The following is a 27,925-nucleotide window of genomic DNA, read 5'->3' as shown; positions in this document are numbered from 1 at the left end:
AATTCAAAACCCAAAAGGAAAAATGGTTTCAAATTTGATGGAGACTTCTTAAGCGACCGACTTGAAAATGATTTATATATTTACTTTCTTTACTAAAATAAAAATAAATAAATAATATAAACGCCTATACGGAATCTTTCGTGCTTCCAACAAACTAATTTCAAACAGCTAACTGCTTTTAATAAAGCTGCTGGCTTCTCTTTCTAAGTTAACAAAATTTGTTAAACACCACAGCTTGTAATCTTTACTTACTGCTGTTATCAACTTTTAAAGCAACAGGAAAACTCTTTTTAAAAACTCTGATCTGTCCATCCATCTTTAACAAGGAGAAAGGAATTAATAGCTTCTTGCATATTCTTGAGCCCCAAGACACAATCCCTTTTAAGGGGCTTAACAATTTAAAGTTTTCGTGACATATTTATATCGCCAGTAGACTCGGCTCTCAAGCATATGTAATGAGGAGAAAAAAAGCTACATTATAAGTCGAAGATTTCCAATGCTCCATTTCAAGGCAAGCACTGACGTTTCTTTCTACACTTTACCAAAAGATAAAGATAAAGATGTATATTAGCTTCGTCATTTCAATTACGATACCCACTCATAGGCATTAAAAGCAAAATACCTAAAAAAAAAAAAATTGGTATTTTCAGTATTTTTGTAATAATTCGACATTTTGCCAATAACTTACGAGCTTTAACAGATATCGTATAGCTACTAAAGATATGAATAAGGAAATTATTTCGACCAGCAAACGACTTAATAGAAAGAAAGCTGCACGCAAAGACGGATTTGTTGCCTTTAGTTTTCAATTTTTCTTTTCTTTCTTCTTTTTCAATTCTAAATGTACCTAAACCATACCGAAAAATTGGAGTCATCAGTCAAACAATTTTTAAAAAGTATTAATCTTTGAAAAGTTGGCGTCAACCTCCCAAAAACATTGTGATTATTTACTTGTTGGTTGGAGAAGAGTACAAGACGCTACCTTTGCCTTTGGCGGAAAGAACATCCAAATCAAAGTATAGCATACTCACTTATTGAGATGACTTGGGTAACTAAAATGCGGCCGTATAAGCACCGTTAAACCTTCAGTAGAGGCTGCAAACTGAAGTTGAGAGAAATAATTGACTTAATCAAGATTGTAATTACATTCATTATTAATTGTTTATTAAAAAATAAGTAAAATTTCACTGACTTAAATAGTGAACAAATATACGAACATAACTGAATTAGTTCAAAGTTAATGCAATTACTGAAATGTTACGAGCTAACCGCTATTCTTTTTATAACGACGAGACTAATACCCATTCTTTTCTCCTTGGACTAACTCTGCTTCTTCGACATTCACTGCGTTAAGAAAAGCGCCCGAGAGCGACTATTTTTTAACAAGATATAATATAGGTTACACCGTTCTTCTTGTATTGAGGAGAAATTTCAAAAGTATTACCATCATACGCAGAGATTTCACTTCAAAGTAGGCATGATACATAAAAGATGTATGCCGCCCCTGATATAAGATTTCACATTGTCAGTTCGTAATAGTCAACAAAGAATAGAACTGTAATTTTTGTGCAATAACCTAACATTTCATAAAAGCTAGTGAAAGCAAACTTTTAGCCACCCCAACATTCGGAAAACGAATGTAACGTATATTCCATATACATTATTATATATTCATACAATAAATAAATCAGACCATTATATTCTCTAGGTATGATATAAAATATTCCTTCCTAATCGAAAGTAACAGAACACATTTTAAAAAAGTGTATGCCGAGACAAAAAAGCAATGAGTATTGTACCTTTATTCCATGGTAATGCGGAACATGAACCAATTTTTTATTTTGGCACATTTTTATCTGACAAAAACATGGCAAAAAAAATTTTGCAGCATCACTTTTTTTTTACGTATAGTTGTGGTTTTTCTTTGTACGAAAGCAAGGTCATTACCCCTGCATGTCTTATTAGAGACATTAGCAATGAGTCACAATAACAAAAAAAAATTACTCCTTGCTGCAAACGAATCGACTTTATCGAGAAAATTATTTCACTAACAACTTCACGGAATATATCAATATCATTGATATAAAATTGAAATTCAAACGATTTGATCTGTCAGATTTTTGCAGCACAAATTTTTTATAGCGAATAAAAAAATTTCATTGATTCCTTTACCGGCCTTGGAAAAAAAACTTCCAAACGCACCTAAAGAAAGCCCGCAAGGTTTTACAGCTGTCATAAGTTGTTAGATACGGAAAACACACGGCAACTGAACTTAAAGCAATGCAGCAAACAGCACTTACCAGCCAATTGTTTTTTCAAGAGCAGCGACGACTGGAGTTCCGACATTTTCTTTGAAAATTATAAACTAAACAAACCAATTTGGATACGCCGATTTACTTTCCTTCTCCTCACTCTTTTTCCAGGGAATATATTTGAACCCAAATTCGATCTCAGGCCAAATTAAACTTCTTAATTGCCGCAGAGATCAAATATTTCAACGATTAGCTGCTGCTGTCTATGTGAATTTCTTTGCAGAAAATTTAGCAAATATGTTGTCAAAACTCTTTTGCCTTCAATGCTAATACAACTCTGTTAGATTGCGTTGGAAGTTCCAATAAGATACTGAAAAAGAAATAAAAGCCGATATACACGTGCGCAGCCGAAAAGTTTGGCAACTTTTTACACCTCAAGACATAACTTTAGTCTTACCTTTTAAAGTATTTCATGTCCAATTTATAAATCCTTCCTGTGAGTATCTTGTTTTAAAAACAGCTAACGTCTTCCAAGTTTTTACGAGCATTATATATGCACGTAATTTGAATTTTGGTGTGGATGCAATAGATGAATAAATTTTCCCGTAAATTTTTATTATAAAATTTTTAATCCGTTTGAGTGGCCGACTATGCCGGCTTTCAAATCTCATACGATAGAATTTTTAATAAAACAGACAGTCGTCGTACTTTAGAACTTAATAATAATAATAAACTTATAGTAAAAAGCACTAGGGAGTAAAATATTATGTAGGCAAACCAAATGCAAATGCATATCTCAATGCTATCATTATTAAACAAAGGAAAAACTTTATTTAAAATATTTCATGTACTTCGACGCAAATGTCTAAATACCCTTCTAGCGGTTGACACAATGAAGCCTCATTGCGCTTTCGGAATAAAAAGCCACGCTACCATGGTAATATTGTATTACAGGCAGATGTAAACAAACACATATGGTTTTAGGAACAAAAATAAAGAAATCAATATATACATGTAATTAATAATAGATAAAAGAAAAAAAAAAAATAATGAAAAAAATTAATGTTACAAGAAAATCAAAATTTTAATTGATTATTAAGCTAAAAAATGAAGAAAATGATTTTAAAAGAAAGAACGTAAAGGTCGGCACACCTACTAAATAAAGAGAAAGAATTGCTTAACTGAAAATCACGTTTTAAATTGATCGAAATATAGTAAAAAGTCGATAAACTGCAAGAGCCATCCCGAAAGGAGAAATAATTGAATGAGACAACAAAACTTCTTTTATTATTCCTCGCTCTAGGGAAGACATTTAAATTATAAATTTTCCATAAAACGGGAGATAAATTTAGTTTATAAATATATATATATGTACACATATAATATTTACATAATATATAAATTTGTAAAATTTACAAATTAAAAGTATCTCCCAGGCGTTGGAATGCAAGGGAGGCTGCATTGTGTCAGCCCTCCAAATTTTGGTATGTTATTCTTAATATGTTTTATCACGATCTGGCATCTCCCAATGATATATTCGCTTTCTGTTAACCCGGCCGCTTTTTCTTAAAAAACCTCCAAAATCTCTCAAAGCAAAGATATTCACAAAAAGAAGTAAAAGAACAAAAGCAAACAACCAAAAACAGCACAATCTCAATCAAACTTTTTTGTTTACCTTCACCAAATTAATAAAGCTTTTTTATATTTTAAAAAATAAAAATAATATTTATAAAAAAACAGAAAAATGACCGCTGTTCCTCCTCCTACGAATGTTTGTACATTATTGCCTTTAGGTATGTAAAAAGTATCGATATATGTAATATGATGATTTGTCAGTTTTGCCCGGTTCTGTGATTTTAGAATTGGTGGATAAATGTATTGGCTCAAGAATTCATATCATTATGAAAAATGATAAAGAGATGGTAGGCACTTTATTAGGATTTGATGATTTTGTTAATATGCTTCTCGATGATGTGACTGAATACGAAAATACTCCAGAGGGCCGACGTATAACCAAATTAGATCAAATTTTATTGAATGGAAACAACATAACAATGGTGCGTACATATTGCTTATTAATTCTTTGTAAAGCATAGATACCAATAATTATAAATAAATTATATTGCAGCTAGTGCCAGGAGATATGCCAGGAGATATACCAGACTAACTTCCCTATTATCATCCAGAACTATTACCTTGAAGCAACCGATATAATAAAGTAAAATAATGTAAACTGTAACCGAACAATTGAAGGCAACTTTGGATATTTCATTTTGTTAGATGGAAAATTCCTTTTTTGTTATAATGGAATTGTCAAAGAAAAATTTGAAGAATACACACAATTTTCGTGTGGCCTTAAAGAACTTGAATTTTTATTTCATCAAACAGTGCCGTTTCTGTTTACAACACTCAGGAATAAATATTACAACAACCTGCACGACTTAAAATACAAAATATTTTTTGCGCTCGCTTGTCTACCCGCAAAGGTAATCGAACCCAAATGCATTTCCAAGCGCCAAAAATGAGAACGAGAAGAAGCCGCTAAGCTTTAAAAGTAATAGTCTGTAACCAAAAAATCGCTTAGACGCTATCTAACAATCTAACAATCTGCTTTGACGCTTCTTACTTTAAAAACACCAGTCGTTTTAGTCTATATTTGTCGAGCATATGAGAGTAAGTTCTATATTTATTTACAATTGAGGAAAATTGAGTCTGTTTTGTTTACATGCTGTTGCATGTATAAATTTCTCGAGCACCTGAGAGAGAGTAAGCTATAAAATAAAAAGTAGAGATTAATACATTTTTTTATAAGAAAATAAAATTTTTGAAGTCTTTAATTGCATTTTGGAATTTTTGATTAATTTTACGCACTTGGGTTTGGTGTGGCTCGATTTAAAGCAATTCAACTTTTTTGCATTATAACTGCCGGCGGCAATTTTCATTTTCCTTTTTGCAATAAATGTGCCTTAACAGATTTTTTCACTTATGAAATAGGCTGACATCGAAGGAATTTTGCCAAAGACAACTCTGTTATTAATATTTGACAAACAGATGTAAAGAAAATTTTGCCAAAAAAAAATATTGTTTATTTATTTAGTGTTTCAAAAAGCCACTGTTTTCACAAGCGTAATTGGCTTAGTCAGCATTTAAAATAAAAAACTGTTGGGTAAAAAGACTTAATAATGAAAGCTGGCACTTTTCGTAATAAAAACAAAATTGTGGGATTAGCATAAACCCAACATTGTGTTAAAATTAGTGTTAAGGATTATTAAACTAATTCTTAACACTTAACACTAATTTAGTATTATTCGTTAACAGCATCGGTAGTGTGCAAAGTTGTGTTCGCTGTTACTGCGCAACCATTTGGTTGCGTGTAAGTTTATTTTCAATACGTAAACAATTTGGTTGCGTGTAAGTTCATTTTCAATATGAAAGCACAGCCATTTGGTTGCGCAATACCATAATCAGCTGTTGATTTTTTAATTGAATAAACGTAATTGTTAAAAACAAGTAAAAAATGTAATTTGAAGAATGTTTTCGGATTTATTGATTAAAACAAGCAGACAAAGGGCGAAATTATTAACATGATGGTGATCTCAAGAAATTTTGAGAACAACATGGCAAACGACTCTATTTTAGGATTGTGGCAAAACGGTAAATATTAATTAACTTGTACAAATAAAAAATTGATGTGTTGTTCATGTTTAGGAAGAAAAAAGCTAACATTAGATGTGCCACTCAATGGGATCCTGTGCTGATTATCTCACAAATAATATTTGTACAGTTTTGCGAGTATTTTTGAATTCATTTGTTTTCTGTTTTACAAATTTTTATACAAAACTAAAGTAATTTGAATTATGAATTCATAATTTACAAATTTTTCGAAACTCTTCTTACGACTGTTCAATTCAATTCATTTATATAGTAGCACATCTAATTTTCCTTTATAACCACATAATGTACGAAGTAATTATGTTCTAATTTATTTTTCTTTACATAGTGTATCATTTTTCCTACCAAGTTGGTTCCCAATCGTAAGTGGAATCACGATCGCTTCTCGTGGAAACTGGGGTTCCAAGCTACGGTTTTTTTCGAACAATAACGAGCGACTTAACGAATTGCTTGGATAGAAGACAGAGACGCTGATGGAAATGCGGCGTGGAAGGCGTCAGTTTTCGTAAGACTTTTATTTGTAAAAGCAATCCGGTGGAAAAAATTTATTATCCATGTATTTTATTCGTATTAAATTTCATTGTTTTTCTTAAAAATAATTAACACTTGGGACTCAATAATAGTAATTCTGGAATAGAAATGCATATTCAGGGAAATAATGTCTATGTACATAACAAAATTTTCTAAAATGCACAAAGGAATAAAAATGTTTTGGAAGATAAAATATTAACATGTCAAGGTAAATAGAATAGAATAGAATAGAATAGAATAGAATGCACAGAGAACTGATAAATTTGAGCGTTAATTTCCTAAAAGTATATTTTTATTATTATTTATATTTTCTTATATTTTTTTTGGTCCTAATGAATGTTCTCGTTACCGCCTTGTAACACATAAAAACATATTCCACACACACGCACCGGTTTGTTCATACCAAATTTAAGGATTGGTACATCACTATTTGAACATTTTGAGCAAACAACCCGACCACAGTGGCGACTATAATTCATAAATATAATAATAAAAGAGCATTTAGAGAAAATAATTTTCAAAGAATATTCGATTTTGCTGCAATACAACAAAAAATCATCGATATGCTCTGCATATATAGATTTAGAAGATTTTCTGTTACCTTTGAATTTTGCTTACCAATGGTGTTTACGCATTGTCAATGAAAATTTCGCATTACATTCTTGGCATAAATCCGATTCAGACCATGGCGATTCTTGTGGCAATTGATCGAGTAGCTTATGTAGCAACTGGTCGGTTGCTAATTTGAAGTTGAAAATACTGATGCCCTCCCGATTTTCGGTGCCAAGGCACGCACCGTTCTTTACCAAAACCTTGCAGATTGGGGCTTGCCCTCGCATAAATGCTAATAATAAAGGAGTATTTCCGTCCATATCGGGTGCATTTAATGGATACTTAGGCATTGATTCGATGAACAATTCGCAGATAGCCGCTGCAGTGCTGTCTTCTACGACACGACATAGCTCATGCAAAGGGTTCCGGCCTTTTAAATTTGCCGCCTCAGCATTAATACTGGATTCAGTTAGCAGTTCGCGGACAATGGATAAGTGGCCGCCACGTACGGCGATATGCAAAGCATTATTGCCTTCACCGTCGACCGCGTCATAATCCGCTTTGTTCTGCAAGAGAGCAGATACGGCAGATAGATTGCCACGTTCGGCAGCAATATGCAAGGGTGTTTTTTGAACAGCATCTCGCTCATTGATACGTGCGTCTGCCAGAATTAAATTGCGTGTAATCATTTCGTTTTTAGATGTTGCTGCTAAATGGAGTGGAGTCGATTGATTGGCATCGTGTACTCGGGAATTCACATCCACTTGGATAGCAAGCAAAAACAACACACTCTCTAGGTCATCCTTCATGATGGCTAAATGCAAAAAGTTTCGCCCTCTTGAGTCCATTTGCTCGGCCGCGTTTGGCAAACGTTCTAAGATACGTTGAGCAGCTCTATGATTGCGCATAGCAAGTGCAGCCGCAAATGGAGTGTTTCCGGCCTTATCGCGTAATTTCAAATCGATATTCGGATGACAAAGCAGCATCGATATGATTTCCTCATGTCGGTTTTCTATAGCTACATGCAAAGGAGTTTTATTCTCGGCATCTAAAGAGTTTACATTCGCTCCGTGCCCAATCAATGTCTGTAAGACTTTTGTCAACCCCCACTGACAGCACAAATGCAACGGTGACGCCTTGTCTTGTGATTCTTCGCCACCTTCCCCATTCGGCCCCGGTTGCCGTGGTGAATCCAGATCACATTGACTACGTATCAGAAATATGGCGGACAACTCTTTATTTTCGTCGATGGCACGATGTAGTAGCGTTTGTTGACATCCTTCAGGACCCGGCCCCCAACAATCCGTATCTACACCATGTCGCACTAACACTTGAGCCACATCCTCGTATTCCAATTCGAGCGCAGTCCAAAGTGGCGGATCGCCCCTATTATTCGGTGCGCTTAATGCAACCCCGCGCGTACATAATGCGTTGACAACCTCAGGCATATGAGAGTGAATAGCCAATTGTAACGGTGATTCTTGCTCCCCAGTTAACGCGTTCATGTCTGCACCTTGTTGCAGTAAGAATACAGCCGTCTCCGAATTATTATTAAGGATGGCCTGATGCAGCAATGTCATATCTTGACCATTGCGAGCATTTACATCAGCTCCACCCTTTATTAATATAGGCACTAAGTTCGTTTTACCTAAAGTTAAACTCAGACTCAATGGTGAATCGCCGTTTGCATCCTTGCAATTGAAGTTAGGAATTTCATGATTGCCATCCACATGGTCTGAAACCTGTTTCGCAAACACTTCTATTACCTCGATTGCATTGGACTTCACTGACAAGTGCAGCGGCGATTTCAAATCCGCAATGCTCGATTGTATGTTAGGGGATGCACCGATACTTAATAATTTTTGAGCCAATTTTGCTTGATTACGATGTGCCGCAATGTGAAGCGCTGTTAATCCACTGCTATTAACATGATTAAGATTGGAGAAGTCAGCCAAAAATACTGCAGAATCTTCGAGATCTTCATTAGCTAAAACTTGCAGGAGATTGTCGTGACTATGAGATTTAAGGGGATTCGGGCGTGCACCCAAGTCTATAAGTTTCGCAGCTAATTCTAGATTACTACGTCTCAAACTGAGTTCCAATGCACATTTTTCGTCGTGCGTTCGCAGATTTATATCAATATTTGGAACGGACAAAAGCAAATCCACCATGGCGTCGTTGCTTGATTGAATCGCAAGGTGCAGCGCTGTCTCACCTAAATGATTCTGAACATTCACGTCCGGTTTCAGCTCAACTATTCTTTTACCCACTTCAACCATGCTGGAGTATGTTTCACTGTTTGTTTCGCTAGGATCATAAGCACAGATGATGTGTAAAACTGTATCTGCCGTTTGTCTAATAAAGAAATATTTGTTAATTTTAAACTAACAATCAATTTTTGTACAATTTTTTTCGTCCCCCACCTCGACATTAAATCCAACTGACATTGCCGTTCCAGCAGAAAATCAGCTGAGAATTTATCGCCTCTCTTGACGGCGTCGATAAGAGGTGTATAACCCTATTGAGGACAAAATCATTGCTGCCTTTAGGAACAAATAGATATGCAACAATATTAAAATGTCATGATTGTAAATACCTGAGCATCATAGGCGTTTACATTTGCGTGGCCATTCGTCACAAGTGTTTGTGCAATTGGCACATTCCTAGCCACCAATGCCATCTGCAAAGGCAACACACCCTGGTCCGATACCGCGTTCACCAATTCTGGGAGCTAGATCGAGTAATAAATAAGCGATATTTTTGTTTGTATATGTGTGTCATGAAATATAGCTTTTCGTTATGGCAATGAATCATTAATTCATTTCCCGTTTTGCTTGCGCAATCCGTACGAGATAGCGATCCAAAATACAGCCCAAATCTTTACCAGAATGATGCGTTAACTAAAACTCTGTAGAAATGTGCCTAAGATGAAAGTAAACTTCAAATTAAAATCCACAAGAGATTTTGATCCTACATTATGTGTGTATTGTTACGAAAATTCCAAATTTGATGAAACGACTTTGCATGAAAATTAGCCGATTTTCTATGAAATCAAATTCCAAAAATGATAAAACCAGACACGCATTCATGACGCAGCTGGCGACAGGACAAGAACATTTAGTGGAAAAAGAGATTAACACAAAATATCGGGATGAAGTGAAGTGCTGGTAAGTAGCTTGTAAAGGAAGGGTACATAAGCAGAATATATGCGAAAGACAGAGTCAGTCGAGTCAAGAGAATTAAAACCCATGGAGAAGGCTTATGTGACAGATGTGACAAACTATGTCCTATCCATTTCAGATGGGTTTTAAAATTTGCCTGTATTCTCAAAAATTATTCAGGATTGTCTTATTAAAGTTGTTCCAACGTACCGTGCATCCATACATGGGCAACAAACATTTCATGACGCTTTCTTCACAGCGAATGTGTGCAAAATTTATGAATAATTTCGTTTCTCTTCATCGACGTTATAATAGCCGTTCAACTGATTGCATAGGCGCTTTCCTATTGATAACATTTTTTCTTTTCTTTTCGCGAAGAAAAGGAATTTTCGCTTGATTTCCAAAAATTCAGGAAAAAAAAATTCAATGTATTATAGCTTGACACAGTTCTAGCGAATTTCTGACCTTTGTATACAGCAACAACATATTCACTTCCTTGGCTTCGCCCAAACGTTTTCTCTTATTAATTCTTCGAGATAGAAAATCGACGATCAAAGCCCTCAATTTTTGTTTGCTCTAACTTGAAAACACAAGTAGATTAGCAAATGCTTGAGTGAAGAAAAAAATTCTTAACTGTAGATTTTACAGTCACTATCAGAAAAGAACAGTACATGCAAACAGATATATGTATTGAAAGTTTCATGTTCCTTTTTAGCGTTAAGCTTGTAGTTAATTCGAAAATTGCGTAAAAGTATGTAAAACTATAGTTGGCTGGCGAACGAAGCGAGTGTTACATCGTCGAAGAATTTGTGATATCTCTACTGTACACATATACATACATTTCAAATTCTTTAAAGAATGCTATGCATTAGAGTCTCGGTTTTGGTGAAGTAGTTCCTGACTTTTCAAAAATTTTCAACAATTTCTCTTTAAAATAGCCGCTTATATGTATGCATGTAATGTGTGTATGCTGCGGGATAGCAACCGCAGTTTATTACTTAAAGTTACACATAATGCGGTAGTGTGTATTTCCTCTTTCTCCCTCTTACGCATATTCGCCCGAACTGGATAAGAAAAATGAGGATTGTGCGTCATTACATTCCTAAATACACGATTGTAGCTTTGTCTTTTTGTGATAATTATTTTCATATATATACATATATATATATATATATATTCATATTCAACATATGTATATATATATATATAATATTCTTATAAGCATAAATGTATTGCCACTAGTAAAACAAAGAATTCGCTCATTTCTCGAAAATCATTTAGTGTAGTATGTTAAACATTTCAATTGGATTCAAATTCTAGTAAAAGAAAAATTTCAATGTTGACTAAAATAATCATATCTATAGTTGCGTTGTATTCAGTGATTATCAGCGGTTCGTATCTAATACTAAACTGATGTTTGAGTATATTTTGAATCGTGCATTTGCAGATCAAGCCTATGCCATAAGATGCTTTAAATGTTTAGTAACCGAAGAAGTTTCGTTTGCAAACGAAGAAGAAAATTTGCCGAATATAACGCCAGCTTGTTCGAAATTTGATAGTTCATCAAAATTCATTGTAGAGTGTCCATACTCTACAATGTGCATGAAGACAATTTCCACCATGTATTTGCAGTACGGCTTAGAACAAAACACAATTACGCGCGGGTGTGCTCCGCAAAAATCGTCTACATTGGTATATGCTTGATTAATTCAAAAATTTCGTTTATTCGTTTTTACGACTTTTTCAGGTGTTTCGAAATGGAAATTGGCACAAGGAAGATTCCGTGAAGGATGTTTATGTAGAAGAATGCAGGTTAATAAATGAAAATGTTTTGGCGGCTTCTGTAAAAACCCTTTGCTATTGCGGGAGCGATTTATGTAATTCAGCGAAACGACTGATAATACCGTTATGCCAACTTACGACATTGTCCATACTTCTACTAATAAACAATTGAAATAAAATAAAATATTTTATAAGGTTGTAGCGATATTTGGATTCGGCTTGCATGCATATTTCCACTTTGATTTCTTACCTTTGCGTCATTTTCCACTAAACACAAAAATACAACATCTTCCCGCTGTAAACGTACGGCAGCATGCAATGGATATTTTGTTTTACTCTTCAACATTTTAAATAGCAAAGGTCCGGACATATGTTCAAAGTCTTGTGGCGTCAAATCATCCCAATGTGTCGAAATTAAACCCGAGCAATACTCTAATAAACTGGCGGCACCTACTTCCTCAGCAACGCAGTAAAAGCGAACACAAGATCGCACGCCTACCGAGGATATTAAGGAACGTTCACACAACCCCAAAAGTCCAGGCAGACGAAATAAATGTGCCGCCCGCAATAGGTTCAAAGCCAAATGGTCGTTTTGAAGGTCCACAAGATCTGTATATATCCACCGAAGCAACGCCAAAGCAATATCCTCTTCCATATCGCTCCAATCAAGTTCATTAGCCCCAACCAGAATTTCCTCTCGCCATTCCTCTGACCGTGCATGTAACACAAATTTGTGAGCTGGCATTAATTTACTTTTCATTTTTATTGTGATATCCGAATAAATAGAGCGTCCATATAAGGATGCTACTGTAATGGCTAAGCGGGACACAAAACTGCTGCACTCTCCCAGGGCATCGTTGTCTGTCGAAGCTACCGCCCTGCTATATTTCCGTTCTAAATCCGCATAATTCCTTTGTAGTTTAGTGTACTCTTCCTTGAGCAATAGCAAATGCTTCTCAAGTTTCTTTTTTGCGGCAGCATCGGATGTATCTGAATACAACAAAAAAACCACCCATTAATTAAAAAAAGATTTCGTTTTTCGAATTTGTGCAACTAATAGCGATATTCAAGTCTAATTTAAAGCGATTCACTCTTTCTTACCCATAACGAACTTAACTAAAATATCAAAATTCTAACAAATAATTAAGAATTAAAATAGCTACAATTGTTAATTTTTGCTTTCTCTTTTATTCACTTGTTCCTTAATATGTTTCCACATCTTTTTTACAATGTTATTAGACGGAGCACTCGCCTGCAACTGTGTTCTTGAAATAATAAGCAGTGCAATATACTGCATTATATCTTCTTCTTCTTCTGGTTATATGCATTTTGTTATCAAGCAATCTCGTCGTGTTCAAGTAACCGGACAAAATTTGTAAATCAAAAAGCAATTTTTGGTCGTAGTCTCTCTGTTTGTAGTGACTTCTTTACTCATCTCCTTGTTCTTCACTCATATTTTCGTCAAACCTCAACTTTCTGAACCAATAACGCTAAACTAATAACATTTTAATTAATTATCGATATTGTTTATAAACGATTAAAACTTTAGAATTCCCCTTTTCACTTCTCAAATCAATTAAATTTATTTAATTTTCTCATGCATCTTGTTATACTTACTGAGATATTACCTATCGTTTGCATTTTGTTAAATTAAAATTATAGAGAATAGGTGCGGGAGCAAAGATTACCCAGTTGTATGGAAATGAAAAAAACCGTAGAAGTTTTACGAAAATAAAAGAAAGCTGTAGCTAGTTAAAAACTTTATAAATTAATTGCTGTAAAACGTATAATAAAGAATGTTAATATTCTAACATTTGGCAACTCCCAGCTTTAATTAAACTGCTTCATACATATGAGAGCTTAGAGTTATAAAAGTTCCGAAATTTTTCAACTCTGTATATGATGGCAAAAAGGTGTCTCTTCGAGAATTTGTGATTTTAAAGAATATTAAAATAAATATTTAAGTCTTGAAAATAAGGGAAATACATAAAGTTTAAAGTCCAAGTAATTTGTTGGTATTCGCAATGCCCAATAATGGAAACGAGTAAGTATTATTTGATTAATACTTTTTGAGGTTACATCGCCTTTGAAAATAAAAAGTATTGAAATATGAATGAAATATGGATTAATTTACAGAGCTTATAACTCTAGCAATGATGAAACCGCAAATAAGCGCCGCAAATATGCAGTCACTTCTCGTCATAAAAAATCGAAGAAACATAAAAAACATAAGAAATCTAGCAAAAATGATTGCTCACATAAAAAACATAAGAAAACAAAAAGAAGCCATCGTCATTCAACATGCTCCTCTTTCGTTGATACGGACGCGACTCACCCTAAAAAGCGAAGTGGCGCTTTAAATGATAAATTTACGGAAATAATGGCGAAAGTGAAAAACGATAATAGTAGCGCATTGAATTTGGAACACAATGCAAAAACAAACAAATTTCATACATCTAAACCTAACATTCAGACAGAGCCCTGCAGCCTAGTAGAGGAAATTACAAAAACTATACAAAATAAAATATTACCAATTATGGAGGTGGTCTCGTCGAGCAGCGAAAGTGATGCGTAAGTTTTATATTACTATCACTAATCAGTGACTTTCAGAAAGTTTTTTTTAATTTAAAATATTTCTGAAATATGTTTGGCTATTCTTAATATAATATTAATGGGGGAAGTAGCAATACATATGCCTTGAGTTTCAATATTGCTATAATTTGAGGTGACAGAAATATTTTCAATATGAATATCGGGTATCCACCACCGAAGGGCTTTACATTACAAAAATGATAGGTAACACATACGTAAAGAGAAAAATGGTGGGAATTTCGAAGGTTTGTAATTTGGAAATTGAGTTTATTATACATTCAATTTCAGCATGCATTGTTTTTTATCATCTTGAATGATCTGTAATCATGTATCTCTGCACGTATCTTATGTGGCAATTATCAGCCCACCATTACAGTTGGGAAGGAAGTTTGCCATTAAACATTAAATCGTTGCTATTCTGCTTTGCTTTCTTCAACGATATTTGCCGATTTTAAACTTATTAATACGCACTTCGTATTTTGCTTTTTGGTAAGTTTGATAGTGTATGGCATGGTTGCTTGTATTACCAAACTTTCTCTTTAAATTTTTTTTCATCAATAATTTTGAAAATGTCAGACATTGATCAGTGTTCGCCAATGCTGCTAAATATATATATTAAAAACGTTATATGTTGTATAACTCCAAATGTGGTTTCGATCGCTCGCACGCACAATTAGCAAAACAAGCTAATTTCGCATCTTTATCAAACCACTCGCATATTTTTCTATCATAAACCTCTACCACCGATCGCCCATAACTGCACTAGGCTCGATCCCTTTTACAGTAATTTCCTTACTCCGACTTACAGCCATGTTATTAATCAACATGCCGTAAAAGTAAGGAAGCTTGGACACTAATGCTATCTCATGAGCTGGAAACGTTTGTTTTTCGGCCTAATAAGAAGCACACGTATATCGTGTGGGTAGATAACATTAAAATAAGTCACCTTTAATGTCACATTAGTTAATTTTCGCAAGCGATATATATCTTTCATTAATGGCAAATTTTGACAAATTTTTGTTCATACTCAACATTTTCGTCCAAATGTATAACAGTAGTCCAATAATCAATAAAAAATGATGTCTAAGTGGTGGTTATCCAAAATTCAGAAGCGATGTGAGTAGACTATTGTAAGAAAGCTTAGTTTTTCTATGTAAATGATATTCATTTGTATTACCTACACCTGCCGCTAGCTTTTGTATTATTTTCGCTTTTCAGGCCGGCTGATGTAGCTAGTCCCGATTTAGCTATTATAGAGGATGATCTCAACTTGGAGGAATTAATGAAACAGAAAGCTCTTCTTCAAGCTCGATTAGGTGCTTACATGTCTGACACTGAAGGTGATGACAGTCGTTCGCAGCGTGAAATGGAACATACTCTACCTGTGAAATGTACTGAAAGTAGTGTAAGCAACAAATACAGCAAGCGTAACGAACATACCACCACTGCAAATAGTAAACATAATTTAAATAGAATTTCTAAAGATAATGAATCCGATGTTATATTATTGGATGATTCTAGCGGTGATCGTTGCACACCGGAACGATTTGACAGACAGCAGAACACTATCAAGGTAAGGCAAATGGACGAAAGTGGCGAGAAGAGAACAGCTCGTGAGACATCACCGTTATATGTAGATAGACTAACAGATCGACAGGATTCCGATAGTCATCATCGTAGCTCATGTACAGAACGGCATGGACATGGAACGGCGCGAAATCGAAGTCGCACTCGATCCCCGATTAGAACAGAAAATCTTGATTCGTCCAATCGAAGGCGTCATGGTAATTCTGAAGATGATCGTAGTCGCCAGCGGCATCGTGAAAAATATGATCAAAATCGACAAAAAGAAGATTTGAGGCAAGAAATTAATAGAGACAAGCAGAGGGAGCGGAAAAACAGTCGAGAACGGGACCGAAAAGGCCGTGAAGAACGACCGCGGCAGCAGGACCGAGGTACCCAACGTGTAAGAGAACGAGAACGCGTTCGAGACTTAAATAGAGAACATGAAAGGTGGATGCGTGAACGTTCCCATAGTCGGAGTAAGGCGGAATCGGATCAAAAACGGGAACGTGAACGCGATCGAGAGAGAGAACGCACTCGTATCGGCAAAAATCGGGATCGGGGAAACCGAAGTGAACGTGAACGTGATCATTATCGTGGCTCTCTGAGTGAAGGGCAAAATGCGCAACAAAATGAATCCACAAGTGATGAAGACACCAACATGGATATTGACATTAATGAAGATGACGATGACGAGGAAAAAATAATTGAAATGAGGAGGAAACAACGTGAAGAGCTCTTGAAAGTTAGTACATAAATATATATATAAACATTTGAAAGTATACAATGTACACAGAGAATTTCCTAATACGACCTCCTATTTTTAGAAACTGGGTGCAAGTAACAATAAAACTACACCTTCTTACAGTGATTTTCAAGAGCAAGGCTCAGCTGTTAAAGATATAAAGGAAGACTATAGACTTTCTCAAGATAGAAACGATAATGGTTGTCGACAATCACACAGTTGTTCACCTGCATCTTCTTCGACTTCATATCGGAATCATGCGGAGGATGTTATTTCTATGGGAGATCCCAAAGAACAACAACAGCGTCAGCAATATCAGAAAAATGGAAAAGGAAACGCAATCACTACCAATAATAAAGAGAAACGTGCTGAATGGGATATGTTTGCTGACCAAGATGTTGATTCCAATTTCGATGTGAGTGGTTGGCCTGTAACTTTCAAACTCTTCCCTTTAAATATATGTTCACTTGTCTAAGGTGTTTTTATTTTGTTTTTTCATTCAGTCTCCGAACACAATTGTGCAAAACAAACAGCTTGTGGAAAATCCTGCTCTCACCGACAACTGGGACGATGCCGAAGGTTACTATAGAGTTCGTATTGGGGAAGTTTTGGATAATCGCTATGTGGTTTCGGGTTACACTGGGCAAGGTGTATTTAGTAACGTGGTGCGTGCTCGCGATCAAGCTAGAGGTAATGCCAACGTGGCCGTGAAGATTATACGTAATAATGAAATCATGTAAGTTTACCACTCTTAACTTGTCTCAATGAGAGTTTTGATTAATTGCTTTTCGCAGGCACAAAACTGGTCTACGTGAATTGGAAATTCTGAAGAAATTAAACGATGCTGATCCTGACGATCGGTTTCATTGTCTTCGCCTGTATCGTCATTTTTTTCACAAACAGGTGGAGGTTTTTTTTTTTTTTTTAGCTATGTATATTATAATAGTAGCTATAATATTTTTTCATAAAATTGAACGGAACACCAAGTTCAAATTGAATAATAAGATTACTGTCTTTGCAGCATCTATGCATGGTTTTCGAGCCTCTGTCTATGAATCTACGTGAAGTCTTAAAGAAGTACGGGAAAAATGTAGGCCTTCACATTAAAGCCGTGCGTAGTTATACGCAACAATTGTTTTTGGCATTAAAACTTCTTAAGAAAACGGGCATTCTCCATGCCGACATCAAACCCGACAACATTTTAGTTAATGAGAGTAATTTGATCTTGAAATTGTGCGATTTTGGTTCTGCTTCAACCATAAATGACAACGAAATTACTCCTTACTTAATATCTAGATTTTATCGTGCGCCTGAAATTATTTTGGGTATACCTTACGACTATGGTATAGATATGTGGTCGGCTGGTTGCACAATATATGAATTGTATACTGGCAAAATATTATTTAGCGGAAAAAGCAATAACCAAATGTTAAAGTTCTTTATGGATTTGAAAGGTATGTTATACGTTTTCTGATACTATTGTTTTGTAATTATTTTGCATGTTTTAGGTAAAATTCCAAATCGCATCGTTCGTAAAGGTCAATTTAGAGATCAACATTTTGATCAGAGTTGCAACTTTTTATATCACGAAATTGACAAAGTTACCGAGAGGGTAAGTGTCTCTTTTCTTATTTGAGCAAACATCCCCGCATTCATATAAATGTATGGTTATACAAAAATTAAAAGACAAGGCCTTCTATACAATTAGCACTGGCTGTGTGGTCATATGAAGGCGAAGACGGCCGCTATCAACCGTATTACTTATCAACCTCAAACTTTTGCAAAATTTAAAAACTTGTTCTTCCCTTTATCCTTCAAATTTGCTCTTTAATCCCGTCTAAAGTTCGAAAACTTTGAAAATCATTTGTATTTTAACTGCTATCTTTATAATAATATAAGGATATATTTCAAATTTTCCAAATTTTACTCGGACGTGTTAATTCACTGTTTAGTCAAAAAGTAAAGATAGTTTTTATCCAGTAACAATTTGCTTTTGAATTCCGGCAATGAGAGATTCGATTATAACTGGATATTGGTTGGATTGATAAGCGGAGTTTTAAATTTTCATATTCGCATTTTTAGCGGATGAAAACGTAAAAGCCACTTAAGCTGGTCTTAAATAAAGCAAGAAAGCTCAATAGATCCCGAGAAACTACAAAATAATTAATATATTTTATTAGCTGCCTTCGCTGGTTTATTATATGTTACTTTATTAAAATCAAAGGTAATTTAATTTTATCATTAATTTCTCTTTTGTTGCTAGGAGAAAGTCGTTGTTATGTCTGTCATAAAACCAATGCGAAACTTACAGCAAGAATTGATAGCCGATCAAAATTTGCCGGATGACCAACATCGTAAAGTTACCCAGCTGAAGGATTTACTCGACAACATCTTCGCCTTAGATCCGTCAAAACGTATCTCATTGAATCAGGCGCTAACGCATCCCTTTATACAGGAGAAAATGTAATGCCTCAGTGATGAAATGGGAAAAACGCTGTTCAGCTCAGCCTAAACATATTAAATGTAAATTTTTTACTTTTAATTATTTCACTTGTAATTGATTTAGACTGCTTGCTAAAACATGCTGTCTTATGATCATGCCGAAAATATATGTTTATATTAGATGTGCCACCGTGTAATTGAATCCTTTACAAAAGTAATATTTGTGGATTTTTGCAATATGCCTAAAAGAACAAATAACAACTATGTCGACAAAGAATAAATAAGTGGAATTTGCAAGAATAAAAATTGAAAAGCGGTTTAACTCAGGTTCACGTACATATTGTTTCCTTAACACTCACTCATATTGCGAAAAAAACACATGTCTGCTGAGGGCAAAAAGTTTGCAATATTTTAAAAATAATTTTATATGAAATTTGATTAAGTAGTGATTTTTATTGATTCCTTTACTTTTTCAGAGAAATATGAAATGGGTTTAGCGATCGTCCAACCTAGGCGTAAAAGAAGTTTTTTCGAGCAATTAATCCTGAAGGCTCGCTCGGGTAATAATTTGGAAAAAAAAAACATTTCCCTCTTTTTCTTGCCTTAACAGTTTCGCATACTGAAATTAACGTCATTCGTTTTGTATAGATATTGTTAGTGAACAAAAACATTTTCTTCTGATTTTCATAACCTAACTAAATAAATGGTTATTTTCTTCTTTTTTTTTTTTTTAAATTTCAGAATTATATTGCGCTGTTTTTGTAAGGTGGTTGGTTATTGGTAAAAGTGAAATTGTTTTTTGTTGTTTTTTTAATATGTGTTCTTGATATACGTAAGTTACGACTGTTTCATCATATCGCTGCTATGTACTGATATTGTTTTTATTTTTCATGTCAGGTGGAGATGTACGAGGAACCTGTTCAAGCGAGTTTTCCGCTATGTAAGAATCCGAATGCAAAATCAAGCGTTTCTAGGTAGAGTAATTATTTCAAATTTGTTTATTTATTCAACAAAATATTTCTTTCTGTCGCATGATACTATCTAGACTTCCTTATATAGCTAGCTAGAGGGCGAAAATTTCCATTGGCTTTGCAAGTCGTTAAAATGTGGTTGCGTTTAAAAATGCAATCGTCACTCCATTATAATTTACCGATCAAGTTTATTTATTTACATCTCTTTCTTTCTTTCTAAAAAAATTTTTTCAAAGCGTACGAATAATAATATATTTAAAGGAGTTTTGTCTTTCATTTTTAATAATGTATGGTTTTTGTATTCATCGCAAACGCCTCGGAGCGGACATCGATCTCAAATATTTACGAGAATCGCATTCACATTATATGTAGTAAGTTTTATGCTACTGGAGGAAAAGTATCCGCAATCGCAATTAGGTAAAGAATCGATCTCTCGTGATAGCTTCGTCGATTAGCCCGATCGTAAATCCAGTAGAGCAAACTTCAAATAAATTATTTAATCACTTAACTGTGTCAACCTCCTCAGCGATATACACGCACAGAGCATGTGTAACATGAAACTAGGTTGTCATGAAATGACTTGACAAAAACACTTCCTTAAATACAAGATTACAGCAAATGCACATTCCGACAAGGACGAATGGGCGTATCATGACGCATATATTCGTCATGCAAGAACTGGTCAAGCTGGATAATATGCGAATTTATTGGTAACAAAGTAGAATTTTTTTGCTAAATATGTCGGGAAAGCGGGACAATTGCCTAATTAGGTGTTAAATTTAGCGAAGGAACAGGGTAAATAGAACAAGGACTGTACGCAACATGCATAGAGTGATTTTGTTATATTTTCAAAGTCTAATTGATTACCATGGCCTCATCTACAAATTAATCTATTCATAAATGCAATAGCGTTCCACTTGAAACTCGGCGGTCAGTGCTTAAAGCCTAAGCTAAGGAGCGTTCTTCAGCACTCTATCATGTTTGCTACACCTACACTGAATCCTACATTCATGAATTACTTTTAACCAGTTTTCTATAGCTTCCACAAAGCCCCTTTGGTTTTCGCCGATCTTTCCCAAATGTGGACTTTCCTTAGTCTTAGACAGTGGCAAACACTTGAATTTAAATTCAAGATAATTAATTTCGTATACTCCTTGCTTATTGCGTGTGAAAGTGGTGTACGGAAGACGGAGAGAAAGCCGTAGCAATACAATTGCAACTTGCGCGCGTGATGAATTCGTGTTAACTTATACCTTGGGTTTTAACTAACGCGGTTTTCTCTCTTTTATTGATAACTTTAAATATTACATAGACATTGAATTTAATCAGGAATGATTAGAGGGGGGGAACGTGTTGAAATTCGTTGTCCAAATGAGTAAGAAGGAGCTTTCTTTCCAGGTTGATAATTCATGCAATTGTAATGGTTCGAAGCTGGCACCCATGATTTATTCCAACGTGGACCAAATCGCGATGACATGCTGAATTGAGGGCTGCTCCGTCTTATCAAAGAAATATTGCTTGGGCCATAGCCAGCTGGTCCAGGAGAGCGGGGCTTATCGCTGGGAGGTACAATAATTGAATAATTACTGCTTCGGTTGCGCTTTGCTTTGACCTCTGAACCTAAATATAAAAGACACTACACATTATCAAATGTTGTTCAAAATGCATTCTATATGTTTTACTCAAGGGCTCAGCCATTGCTTATCTCCAAGTTTAGAAAGTTATAGCTCCGATTATAATCAAACTTTTAATTTTGCTATATACAAATAAAATATTTTTTTATTTTCACTGACTTGATTTTCACATCAATGCATACTGGATAGAATCTAACAAATTTTGAAAAGAGTAGCGAGACGGAAAGCATACTCGGCATGAAAATAAATCGATACAATTTAATTATAGTTCATAGTAAGTTTTGCACGTAAATGTAACTGTTCACACGCTCGCTTTTTTAACTGATGCAAAAACCACATGTTGGTTTAAAACTTTGTAACGCGTCTTCTTAGCCGGCGTATTACGCAGGGTTTTTCAAGAAATTTATATGAAAAAGTCATGGACCTGCGTATTTATTTATTATTATTTATTATTACCGGAACTTTGAGAGGTATTTACGATTTTTGCATTAACGACGCAAATCAGAGTGGTGGCTCGCGGCCCGATTATTACTCGTAGTTTCAGTTTATTAAATTTAATTTCTCGCGCTCCATGGGTGCAAAAAATTTTCTTTAGCCGCCGCAACACATTTGTGACGTGCTGCGGGGTTTTAAAACTGCCATCCGTCTAGCTGCTTCGTCACAGTGTTGCTATGCTCGCGGCGGATACAAGCTGGCACGCATACTATCCTATATCCTATAAGTGTGTTATAATATGTATATTGCAAAGTGCTTCCTAGTAAGAAATGTACTATCAAGAACAGTCGGATTTTTCAGATCTACTCACATATATATTAATTAATTATATTGAGTAATATTGCTTATAGTTGTATACAAATATTTGCTCAGAGCTGAGTTCACGCAAAAGCATTATATATAAAGGAAAAGACTTTTCGTTAACAACACTTGCGCAGCAAAATTATTACCACAAGGCATCCGATAAAAACAAACGCATTTAAAAACCGTAAGAGAGAGAGAAAAGAGGTGAAAAGAGAACATTTACTGAAATTTGTATGCATAACGTTTTGAATAGACTTATGCGTGGGTATATTCGCGCTGTGTGAAGTTTTTGGTCATGTTTGCTTAACCAATCACATTTAAGCGCGTACGCAAAATTTTTAAACTCTCGATTTTTCTGTGCTTGGCTGTTTTTGTTTTTGCTACGTTCACATTTTTTTATAAATAAATTCGCCCTTTTTTTAAATAATCACCATTATCTTTCTATATATTTATATATATATATTGCCAATATATTTTTATTAGAATTCTTCTTCCTAATTTTTACTGTGCATGTACTTACTATTGCTGTTAGAAAAGCACAAATTACCACATCCTGAATATTTAAAATGCGGTAAGATTAACGCCGTAAATATCCAGACCGTGCTGACCTGTTGAGCGAGGGATTTACTTTAGTCTCAGTGCTAAGTGGTTTTTTATTACCCTACCCTATATGGAAATATCAAACTCGTCAAATGGGGAAAAATTTTACACTTTATTTCAGATTTTTTTGTTCTTTTTTTTTTTTTATGTTTTCTTAATCCAAAAATACGTATGTGAAAAAACTAAATTGCTGCAATCAGATATTATCACATGGAACGATCATAGGACGGGTTTTGGAATGATGACGTATACCAAATGAATATATAGGCGCTCGTTTTCCGGGTTTATAATTCATCCGGTTGTAATAATTCGAACCCGGCCCGTACAATTTGCGGATGAATTTGTTATTTGGTGTTAAAGTATATTTGGGACTTTGAGGTTTCACTTTATTTAAGCTAGCAGCCGGATAACCAGCCGGGCCAGGCGAACGCACTAATTCAGGTAAATATTTTTTGACACCTCTGCATCATTTTATAATTTGATTAATAATTTGAATGAAAGCAAAATTATTATTACTTCTACTTACAGTGTGTAAGCCGGAGCTCTTTGTCGTATAAAGTTATCTTTAATGCCATACTTGTTTGGTCCAGGAGCACATTTTTTAAATTCAAATGTATTCACTTTACCCATTGAATAAGCCGGTGCCCTCGATCCTTTGAAATTGAACAATTAAAATAAGGATTAGTTTAATCTATAGCAACTCATTCAACTTATTTAACGGAAACTGTGAACGCATGAATAACTTGTAATGTATAGAACGAAAGTACACCTGCACGAATCTATTTGAATTTAGACGATGCAAATTTTACGCCGCGAACCCGTCATCCTTTTTGAAAACTCTAACCCCGTATTACACTGGACTCAACTCAACTGCTAAACCTACCCAACCTACATATAAGATAGCACGCAACTTTGCAAATCATATCTCAATAAAGTATCTCTCCATTGATATTCGATTGCATTCCCTAGATTTTTTTATTTGCCGCGCAAGCCAATAGTAGTAAGTTTCCGTTGATAAGAAGCAATTAATAAAAGCTGCATGTGGGCTTATCATTTTAAATATACATTTATACATATATATGTATAATGTACATATCCATTTCCCTTCCTATATTGTGAAATTGTAGACGTTCTAAGTTGGATGTAAGCTACATTTTTGATTCGTTTTTTCAGTGAAGTCTTTAAGCCAAGTTCAAAAATTATTTAATTAATCAATTGTTCGTGGGTTTTTTGTCTTGTCTTGGTGGTATCTCATGTAGAGGTAGGCAGTAAATTCTCCTTAGAGAGCAACAAGGCGAAAAGGGAAACGATTTATCTTTTGTTTAGTTGTTTACCTTACATTGATTATTTTTTAACAGATTGGCCTCTTAATAAAAAATGACCAATCTGTTAACAGAAAATAATTCCTCTAGCAGGAAATGGCCAATAAATGTATGATTTCATGTAATACTTTACTTCTTCTTTACTTTTTTTTAATTTACTTACCTTTGAATATGGGAAATTTGTGAACTGCGTAAGCTTGCGGCCCTGGACTTTTCACTTTGTCTGTTAAAAAAAAAAAGAAAGGAAAAAAAAGAAAAAATTTTTTTCATTTTAGCCTCCTATGAAATATGTAGAAAGGACAACACCGCCTATAAATTACCGATTATCTTAGTTTTTGGCGCTATTGTAAAATGATTTGCTCTGCTAACACCATAACGAACTAGTTTCTCCACATTGTATCTGGCAGGTCCAGGTCCCACATCAAGAATTTTTTGATCCGTTTTAACACCAAATGAATATTTAGGTAAACGTTGCTTGCGCACATCATGATTTTCATAGCCTACCGTTGGCGGTAAACCATACAAACTAGCGGGACCTAATTGGAAATGTGAATGAATAAAGATTTCAATTTTTTTTGCTTTGCTCCCTTTATAAATCTCCCTTAGTCACCTGGTGTCTCTTTTGCCATTTTTTATTGCAGAATTAGATTTTAAAGAGAATTTAGAATTTAGATGAAATTTTTCGTCAAAAATTAAAGGCCACAGACATTCGGAGAATTTTGATTTTGAAAAATTTGTTTCAAATGTTTGATTAAAAAAGAACAAAGTCTTTAATATTTATTTCAATCAAATAGAATTCGATTATGCATTGTTTTTATTGTCTATGATGTGGAGTGAGAAAAGCAGCTCTCCATAGAAATTATTCAATTGCTTTTTCAAGACCTTTTCAATTACCACGCAAATCAATAGAAGTAAGTTTCCGTTGATAAGAACTAATCATCAATTATATCGCTTTCAATAAATACGACCAGCGTGCACGCTATTGAAAATGTTTAGGATGTGACTATTTCTTCGACCACTTCCCATGTAATGATTTATTTTGAAAATTAGTTATTAATAAAGTTCACCATTGGGCCGTCACGTCAGCACGCCGAATATTTCGAAATCGAGATCTCAAGCATTGCGACCTATAGGTTAAACATAACAACATACCATATTTCGATAGATTCTGAAAATCATTCTAAATCGATAGGTATTACAAAAGGTGTGTGTGTCTACTTTAAACCCTTCTAGATACGCTTAATTTAACCCGTATTATAAACGGTGTAGACTATCAACACAAGGCGTTATAAATAACTGTATTAAGCGAAGTGATGTTGAATATTTAACGTTTTTACTTGTTCAGGTCTTGCTACTACTCCATTCATAGGTAGAAGATAGACAGAAAGAATGAGATCATAATATTTTTGTTAACACTAGCCAAGCCTCTGTTCCTACTAAACAAATCAAAAATCAATCATTTTATAGAACGGGTACCATCGGTTTTATTTTAACGATAATAAGAGGCCTCGAGAACTTCACGCATTACTAGTCTATCCTTACTTGTATCAGGAATCTTACGATCTGGCTTCCAAGTAATGACTCCTGGCTCGCCAGAGTTGCGTTTTAACGTATTAGTGAGCTGATAAGCGTAAAATGATTAATAATCATCGGCTGAAGGACCATCGACATTTGTGCACCTATTACGAAGACGGCTTTTTGTGGTCGGTTCACCAGAAGGAGAGCGATGAAGAGTAGCAAAAATGCGTATATCCGTATGCGTATGGGGACCTGAGTAAAAGCCAATGTTAAAAAACCACTTTTATGAAATTTGAAGTCCCATTGTCACCATCAATGGCATAATAGCCATGTTTGCCCCCGGTAGGAACCATTTGAGCATAGAATACACCATTTTCTGGCTCAAAACTCCATTATTGATATATCCCAGGCACCAATTTTATGTGATAATGGTTTTGTTGTTGGTACTGAGCATTGCTGTGATAGTTTCTGAGTACTGTCATACTCTTGACGGCGTGTGTTACTCTGCAAAGCTTCAGCGTGACTCTCCTAGTACCCTTTTTCTGGTATGTAGCCTTCTTAGTAGCCGGTGGCAAACGTTGCTCTTGAGAATCCTCACTCTTTTCTCAAATATGGTACCATGTTAACATCTTAGCATATGTTGATCGGTAATTACATATGCCATATAATAGCAAAACCATCCAACATTTAGAGTGTCTGAAAACTCGCAACAATAAATTTCGATCGGATAATAAGGAGTCATAGACAATCGCCATTGCATTTTCTGGATCGACTTGCCGCAGGTTTTTTAGCCATTCGAAGAACAATCAGTGTTGTAATTGTAAAATGCCTTCGCGTTGGTATAGGGACACATGTTCTAGTCCTGTGGCTTTGGCTTCTTTTTCTTTTAGAAATCGTGTACGACGGATTACCCAATAGTTTGGATAAATTGGCGTATCGCTTTGAATCATTCGAAGTTCGCTCGGAATGAGTATACGCATTGATAAGCTTGATGGGGTACATCATCACTGGCATTGTAAAATACAATGCCGGCAGAAGACTTCTTATTTTAACATTGTATTTTTGAAGGCATCAGCGTTAACGTCACAGTATTAGCATTGTAAGTTTGGAAAAAAAAGCTTCTTAATTTTAATCTTCTATTAAATCTTAAAACAGCTTCACAGCTTAGATCTACAGCTTACCAAATTTTAATTTGGGGGAAAATTTTCGATCGTAAAATGGCTAACAATAAGCATCTAATGTGTTCAGTTGCTAACATGCTAACCACTCTTTATAATGAGCAGTCCCGATATCAAGGTTAAAAAATTTCACTTATCACCTTGTTCGGAAAAATTAAGTTTGATTCTATTTTCAAAAAAAAAAGCAGTATATGTATGCGAAACTAATCAGACTTTTTCTAGCATAATATTTTTTTATTTCTTATTTGTTTTTCTATTGTAATAGTTTTATTTTTAAATTGCTCTTTCCCTCTTAAACATAAATACGTTTATTTAAGGACTTTTTCTTAACATTTTTTTAAATACAATAATTTCTATAAATTAGCAATAGCGTGATGGCTGGATCCATAGGTAGAAGTGGCGATCCTATACTTATAATGAAATAAATGAAAAACTTTTCGTTATTGTTTGTGTTGTAGGTCCGGGTCCAACTTACTCTTTGCCGACTACAATTGGCTACGATAAACATGATGTTCGTAAAATCCGTATGCCGCAATATTCATTTGGGGCTAGATTCGAACAGAAGAACAAAAATTACACACCCGGACCTAGCTTTAACGTTCAAAATCAGAC

At 34.8% G+C, this 27,925-nt stretch overlaps 8 protein-coding genes and 1 long non-coding RNA gene across 14 annotated transcripts in view; 5 read left to right on the top strand and 4 right to left on the bottom strand.

Annotated features, from left to right (window-relative positions):
* Window positions 1-2,557, bottom strand: part of LOC119639598 (ubiquitin-conjugating enzyme E2 G1) — a 4,586-nt gene extending 2,029 nt beyond the window's left edge. Inside the window, exon 1 of one of the 2 annotated variants that reach the window (XM_038037077.1) lies at window positions 2,301-2,557. In XM_038037077.1, the coding sequence (XP_037893005.1) occupies window positions 2,301-2,346 (46 nt within the window). In that variant the 5' untranslated portion in view covers window positions 2,347-2,557. Of the gene's footprint in view, window positions 1-252; window positions 596-2,300 lie in introns of those variants that run through there. The other variant, XM_038037076.1, reaches the window with a different exon arrangement.
* Window positions 2,558-3,604: 1,047 nt separating this feature from the next.
* On the top strand, window positions 3,605-4,759 carry LOC119639518 (U6 snRNA-associated Sm-like protein LSm5). 2 transcript variants are annotated; one of them, XM_038036951.1, is made up of 4 exons: window positions 3,605-3,736; window positions 3,993-4,045; window positions 4,113-4,309; window positions 4,381-4,759. In XM_038036951.1, the coding sequence occupies exons 2-4, from the start codon at window positions 3,997-3,999 to the stop codon at window positions 4,417-4,419; spliced, it is 285 nt and encodes a 94-aa protein (XP_037892879.1). In that variant the 5' UTR covers window positions 3,605-3,736; window positions 3,993-3,996; the 3' UTR covers window positions 4,420-4,759. The 2 variants fall into 2 exon arrangements, with proteins under 2 accessions (XP_037892879.1, XP_037892878.1); XM_038036950.1 differs by lacking the exon at window positions 3,605-3,736 and having other exon boundaries at window positions 3,879-4,045.
* A 978-nt stretch (window positions 4,760-5,737) lies between these two features.
* On the top strand, window positions 5,738-7,067 carry LOC119639213. The gene is made up of 3 exons (XR_005247541.1): window positions 5,738-5,906; window positions 6,253-6,663; window positions 6,869-7,067. It is a non-coding gene; the product is annotated as an uncharacterized LOC119639213 (long non-coding RNA).
* LOC119639211 (rabankyrin-5) lies at window positions 6,678-13,150 on the bottom strand. Its single transcript, XM_038036485.1, has 6 exons — window positions 13,052-13,150; window positions 12,201-12,940; window positions 9,604-9,738; window positions 9,431-9,525; window positions 7,074-9,362; window positions 6,678-6,923 (listed from the first exon to the last, which is right to left on the bottom strand). The coding sequence occupies exons 1-6, from the start codon at window positions 13,053-13,055 to the stop codon at window positions 6,785-6,787; spliced, it is 3,402 nt and encodes a 1,133-aa protein (XP_037892413.1). The 5' UTR covers window positions 13,056-13,150; the 3' UTR covers window positions 6,678-6,784.
* Window positions 10,259-12,218, top strand: LOC119639212. Its single transcript, XM_038036486.1, has 3 exons — window positions 10,259-11,559; window positions 11,616-11,860; window positions 11,916-12,218. The coding sequence occupies exons 1-3, from the start codon at window positions 11,505-11,507 to the stop codon at window positions 12,120-12,122; spliced, it is 507 nt and encodes a 168-aa protein (XP_037892414.1). The 5' UTR covers window positions 10,259-11,504; the 3' UTR covers window positions 12,123-12,218.
* Window positions 13,151-13,839: 689 nt separating the features above from the next.
* On the top strand, window positions 13,840-20,834 carry LOC119639385 (serine/threonine-protein kinase PRP4 homolog). Of its 4 annotated transcripts, XR_005247542.1 has the most exons (11): window positions 13,840-13,994; window positions 14,087-14,521; window positions 15,761-16,850; window positions 16,933-17,265; window positions 17,354-17,586; window positions 17,645-17,753; window positions 17,872-18,304; window positions 18,359-18,462; window positions 19,114-19,373; window positions 19,769-19,945; window positions 20,034-20,834. XR_005247542.1 is itself a non-coding variant. In XM_038036717.1 (9 exons), the coding sequence occupies exons 1-9, from the start codon at window positions 13,975-13,977 to the stop codon at window positions 19,315-19,317; spliced, it is 2,961 nt and encodes a 986-aa protein (XP_037892645.1). In that variant the 5' UTR covers window positions 13,840-13,974; the 3' UTR covers window positions 19,318-19,713. The 4 variants fall into 4 exon arrangements, 3 of the variants coding, with proteins under 3 accessions (XP_037892645.1, XP_037892646.1, XP_037892647.1); XM_038036717.1 differs by lacking the exons at window positions 19,769-19,945; window positions 20,034-20,834 and having other exon boundaries at window positions 19,114-19,713; XM_038036718.1 differs by lacking the exons at window positions 19,769-19,945; window positions 20,034-20,834 and having other exon boundaries at window positions 14,102-14,521; window positions 19,114-19,602.
* A 13-nt stretch (window positions 20,835-20,847) lies between these two features.
* Window positions 20,848-22,701, bottom strand: LOC119639386. The gene is made up of 3 exons (XM_038036721.1): window positions 22,354-22,701; window positions 21,946-22,321; window positions 20,848-21,883 (listed from the first exon to the last, which is right to left on the bottom strand). Exons 2-3 carry the CDS (start codon window positions 21,959-21,961, stop codon window positions 21,585-21,587), a joined length of 315 nt encoding a protein of 104 aa, XP_037892649.1. The 5' UTR covers window positions 21,962-22,321; window positions 22,354-22,701; the 3' UTR covers window positions 20,848-21,584.
* Window positions 22,702-23,476: 775 nt separating this feature from the next.
* On the bottom strand, window positions 23,477-25,590 carry LOC119639473 (outer dense fiber protein 3-like protein 2). Its single transcript, XM_038036874.1, has 5 exons — window positions 25,228-25,590; window positions 24,938-25,153; window positions 24,781-24,840; window positions 23,822-23,948; window positions 23,477-23,756 (listed from the first exon to the last, which is right to left on the bottom strand). The coding sequence occupies exons 1-5, from the start codon at window positions 25,244-25,246 to the stop codon at window positions 23,492-23,494; spliced, it is 687 nt and encodes a 228-aa protein (XP_037892802.1). The 5' UTR covers window positions 25,247-25,590; the 3' UTR covers window positions 23,477-23,491.
* Window positions 25,591-27,453: 1,863 nt separating this feature from the next.
* LOC119639620 (outer dense fiber protein 3-B-like) overlaps window positions 27,454-27,925 on the top strand; it is a 1,127-nt gene continuing 655 nt past the window's right edge. The window contains exons 1-2 of the mRNA XM_038037107.1: window positions 27,454-27,703; window positions 27,772-27,925. The exon at window positions 27,772-27,925 is cut by the window's right edge and continues 68 nt beyond it. Coding sequence (XP_037893035.1) covers window positions 27,688-27,703; window positions 27,772-27,925 — 170 coding nt within the window. The 5' untranslated portion in view covers window positions 27,454-27,687. The remainder of the gene's footprint in view (window positions 27,704-27,771) is intronic.

The sequence above is a fragment of the Glossina fuscipes genome, unplaced genomic scaffold (genome assembly GCF_014805625.2).
Source record: "Glossina fuscipes isolate IAEA_lab_2018 unplaced genomic scaffold, Yale_Gfus_2 112, whole genome shotgun sequence".
In the NCBI taxonomy this organism is placed as follows: Eukaryota; Metazoa; Arthropoda; class Insecta; order Diptera; family Glossinidae; genus Glossina; species Glossina fuscipes.
Note: the sequence above shows the minus strand (reverse complement) of the source record. Positions and strands in the feature narration are given on the sequence as shown.

What these genes read in the sequence shown, in the direction of transcription:
- LOC119639212 (XM_038036486.1), top strand. Translation starts at nt 11,505, where the DNA reads ATGTTGACTAAAATAATCATATCTATAGTTGCGTTGTATTCAGTGATT. An exon ending in GTATTCAGTGATTATCAGCG is followed by an intron (nt 11,560 to 11,615) that starts GTTCGTATCTAA and finishes GTGCATTTGCAG; the next exon opens with ATCAAGCCTATGCCATAAGA. An exon ending in CGCAAAAATCGTCTACATTG is followed by an intron (nt 11,861 to 11,915) that starts GTATATGCTTGA and finishes CGACTTTTTCAG; the next exon opens with GTGTTTCGAAATGGAAATTG.
- LOC119639385 (XM_038036717.1), top strand. Translation starts at nt 13,975, where the DNA reads ATGCCCAATAATGGAAACGA. An exon ending in ATGTTGATTCCAATTTCGAT is followed by an intron (nt 17,266 to 17,353) that starts GTGAGTGGTTGG and finishes TTTTTCATTCAG; the next exon opens with TCTCCGAACACAATTGTGCA. An exon ending in GTCATTTTTTTCACAAACAG is followed by an intron (nt 17,754 to 17,871) that starts GTGGAGGTTTTT and finishes CTGTCTTTGCAG; the next exon opens with CATCTATGCATGGTTTTCGA.
- LOC119639211 (XM_038036485.1), bottom strand. An exon ending in CAGTTGGATTTAATGTCGAG is followed by an intron (nt 9,363 to 9,430) that starts GTGGGGGACGAA and finishes TTTCTTTATTAG; the next exon opens with ACAAACGGCAGATACAGTTT. An exon ending in ACAATGCGTAAACACCATTG is followed by an intron (nt 6,924 to 7,073) that starts GTAAGCAAAATT and finishes TATGAATTATAG; the next exon opens with TCGCCACTGTGGTCGGGTTG.
- LOC119639473 (XM_038036874.1), bottom strand. An exon ending in GCCAAAAACTAAGATAATCG is followed by an intron (nt 24,841 to 24,937) that starts GTAATTTATAGG and finishes TTTTTTTAACAG; the next exon opens with ACAAAGTGAAAAGTCCAGGG. An exon ending in CAAATTTCCCATATTCAAAG is followed by an intron (nt 23,949 to 24,780) that starts GTAAGTAAATTA and finishes TCAATTTCAAAG; the next exon opens with GATCGAGGGCACCGGCTTAT.
- LOC119639518 (XM_038036951.1), top strand. Translation starts at nt 3,997, where the DNA reads ATGACCGCTGTTCCTCCTCCTACGAATGTTTGTACATTATTGCCTTTA. An exon ending in TTGTACATTATTGCCTTTAG is followed by an intron (nt 4,046 to 4,112) that starts GTATGTAAAAAG and finishes CTGTGATTTTAG; the next exon opens with AATTGGTGGATAAATGTATT. An exon ending in ATGGAAACAACATAACAATG is followed by an intron (nt 4,310 to 4,380) that starts GTGCGTACATAT and finishes ATTATATTGCAG; the next exon opens with CTAGTGCCAGGAGATATGCC.